The sequence below is a fragment of the Apaloderma vittatum genome, unplaced genomic scaffold (assembly GCF_000703405.1).
Source record: "Apaloderma vittatum isolate BGI_N311 unplaced genomic scaffold, ASM70340v1 scaffold23907, whole genome shotgun sequence".
NCBI lineage: Eukaryota > Metazoa > Chordata > Aves > Trogoniformes > Trogonidae > Apaloderma > Apaloderma vittatum.
Genome location: NW_009727030.1, coordinates 8,180 through 10,069, shown reverse-complemented (window position 1 = coordinate 10,069; position 1,890 = coordinate 8,180). Strand labels below are relative to the sequence as shown.

The following is a 1,890-nucleotide window of genomic DNA, read 5'->3' as shown; positions in this document are numbered from 1 at the left end:
TTAAGGTACGACGTGCCAGCAGCTCCCCAGGATCCTGTGGGGCTGGGAGAGATGTGGGGCACTGCGGTACCTCTGCACAAACCTGCTGCAGTAGGGGACAGGGCCCTGCTCAGCTGTGACCTCCACCTTTTCTGCTCCCCCCGGGGATGCTCAGGTGCAGGTTCAGGCTGGAGGAGACCCTCCGCACCAACCTGGGGTTGCACATGAACCTGGTGGGCAGCCTGCTCCTCCTCAACCTGGCCTTCCTGCTCAATAGCGGGCTCTCCGGTGGGACCCAGCCGGGGACCTGCAAGGTCCTGGGGGGCATCACCCACTACTGCCTGCTCTGCTGCTTCACCTGGATGGCGCTGGAGGGCTGTCACCTCTACCTCCTCTTCGTCAAGGTCCTCGGCACCTACGTCCGCCACTACCTGGTGAAGCTGTGCCTGGTCGGCTGGGGTGAGCTCCACCAGCCTGGGCGAGAGGGACGGTGGGTTACAACCAGAGGGGGAACAGGGTGACGAGCAGAAAGTGAGCAAGCCCCTACCCTGCCCGCAGCTCGTCCAAACGCTGTGGGAAATGTTTTACACAGGCTGGGTGAGCCAAATTCAGGGCAGCACCCGCAGGCACCCTCCATCCCGCTGGGGACCGGCCTCCTGCTTGTCAGCAGGTGGTGTCCTTGGGGGTCTTCGTTGCCCCATTGCCAGCCCTTCACAGCACCTTGGGGGGCATCGGAACAGGGAGGTTAGGGGACACCTCGCGCCGTGCCGCCCAGCGCTGTCCTTCTCCGCGTCGGGTCCCCGCAGCGTGCGCAACCTCAGTGTGTCCCCAAGCGCCGAGGCTGGCACATCCAGGGACATGCAGAAGACCCCAAGCTGACCACCTCGCCTGTCGCTTGCCCTTCTGGCCTCTTCCACATGTCTCTCTTGTTCTTCCAGGCTTCCCCGTTCTTGTGGTGGGGGTGGCAGGAGTCATCGGCAGCTACGGCCAATACAGCATCCGGACCGTGGACCACCAGATCATAGCCCACCTGTGCGTGCTGCCCACAGGGCTTGCCTGGCCTTTTTGTCCCGGGGAACGGTGGCCCGTCCCTGCCGGGAGCGCAGCGGCAGAGGGTTGCGCTCGTGCTGATCGGCGTTACGTCATGCTTCTGCTTCCCTAATCATGATTACAACACAGCGGCTGCAGCGCTGTTAGACACCACCGCTCACGCCGAACCTCCTCGGTGGTGCCTGCAGGCCTCCAGGTCATGGAGGGACATCTAAGGTCCACCTGCAGCTTCCCCAGGCACCCTCCCAGCTGAGCAACCTGAGGACAGCGGATCCACACCGCTGTTCCCCCCGCTTCACCCTGGCCTTGGGAAAAAAAAACCCAACCCCCCAAGGGTGTCCCTGCATCCCCAAACACATGCCCTGGGTGCTGCCGGGGCTGGCAGAGCTGCTGAGGCACCGCTGTTGGCTCTTTTCAGGTGCTGGATCACTTCCAAACATCTCCTGGTCCACTACATCACCAACTGCGGCTACTTTGGCCTCATCTTCCTCTTCAACACGGCTGTCTTCGGAGTGGTGACGCAGAAGAGCTGTAGCCTGCGGGGCACGGGAGCGGTGCAGGGTGACCGCAAGGCCTGGAAGGTGGCCCTGGTGGCATTGGGGCTCTTCTGTCTGCTGGGGGCCACCTGGGCCCTGGCGTTCCTCACCCATGGCACCTCCTCTGCTCCCCTGCTCTACCTCTTCACCATCCTCAACTCTCTCCAAGGTCAGAGCCAACCCCTGGGCTTGGGTGGGGAAGATGCAGGGGGCAGGAGCCGACCTGGCAACGGGTCGACCGGGGATTCCAAGGCAGCAGCGTCTTCCCAGCATTTTTGTGCCCTTCCCTCTGGCACAGCGTGCCAAGCAGCTGGTCCCAGCCACC

At 63.4% G+C, this 1,890-nt stretch overlaps 1 protein-coding gene across 1 annotated transcript in view; it reads left to right on the top strand.

The window, feature by feature from the left end:
- GPR97 (G protein-coupled receptor 97) overlaps positions 1-1,890 on the top strand; it is a gene marked incomplete at its 5' end in the record, with an annotated part of 2,361 nt that overhangs the window by 101 nt on the left and 370 nt on the right. Inside the window, 4 exons of the mRNA XM_009873535.1 lie at positions 6-90; positions 155-438; positions 918-1,011; positions 1,448-1,734. Of these exons, the coding sequence (XP_009871837.1) occupies positions 6-90; positions 155-438; positions 918-1,011; positions 1,448-1,734 (750 nt within the window). The remainder of the gene's footprint in view (positions 1-5; positions 91-154; positions 439-917; positions 1,012-1,447; positions 1,735-1,890) is intronic.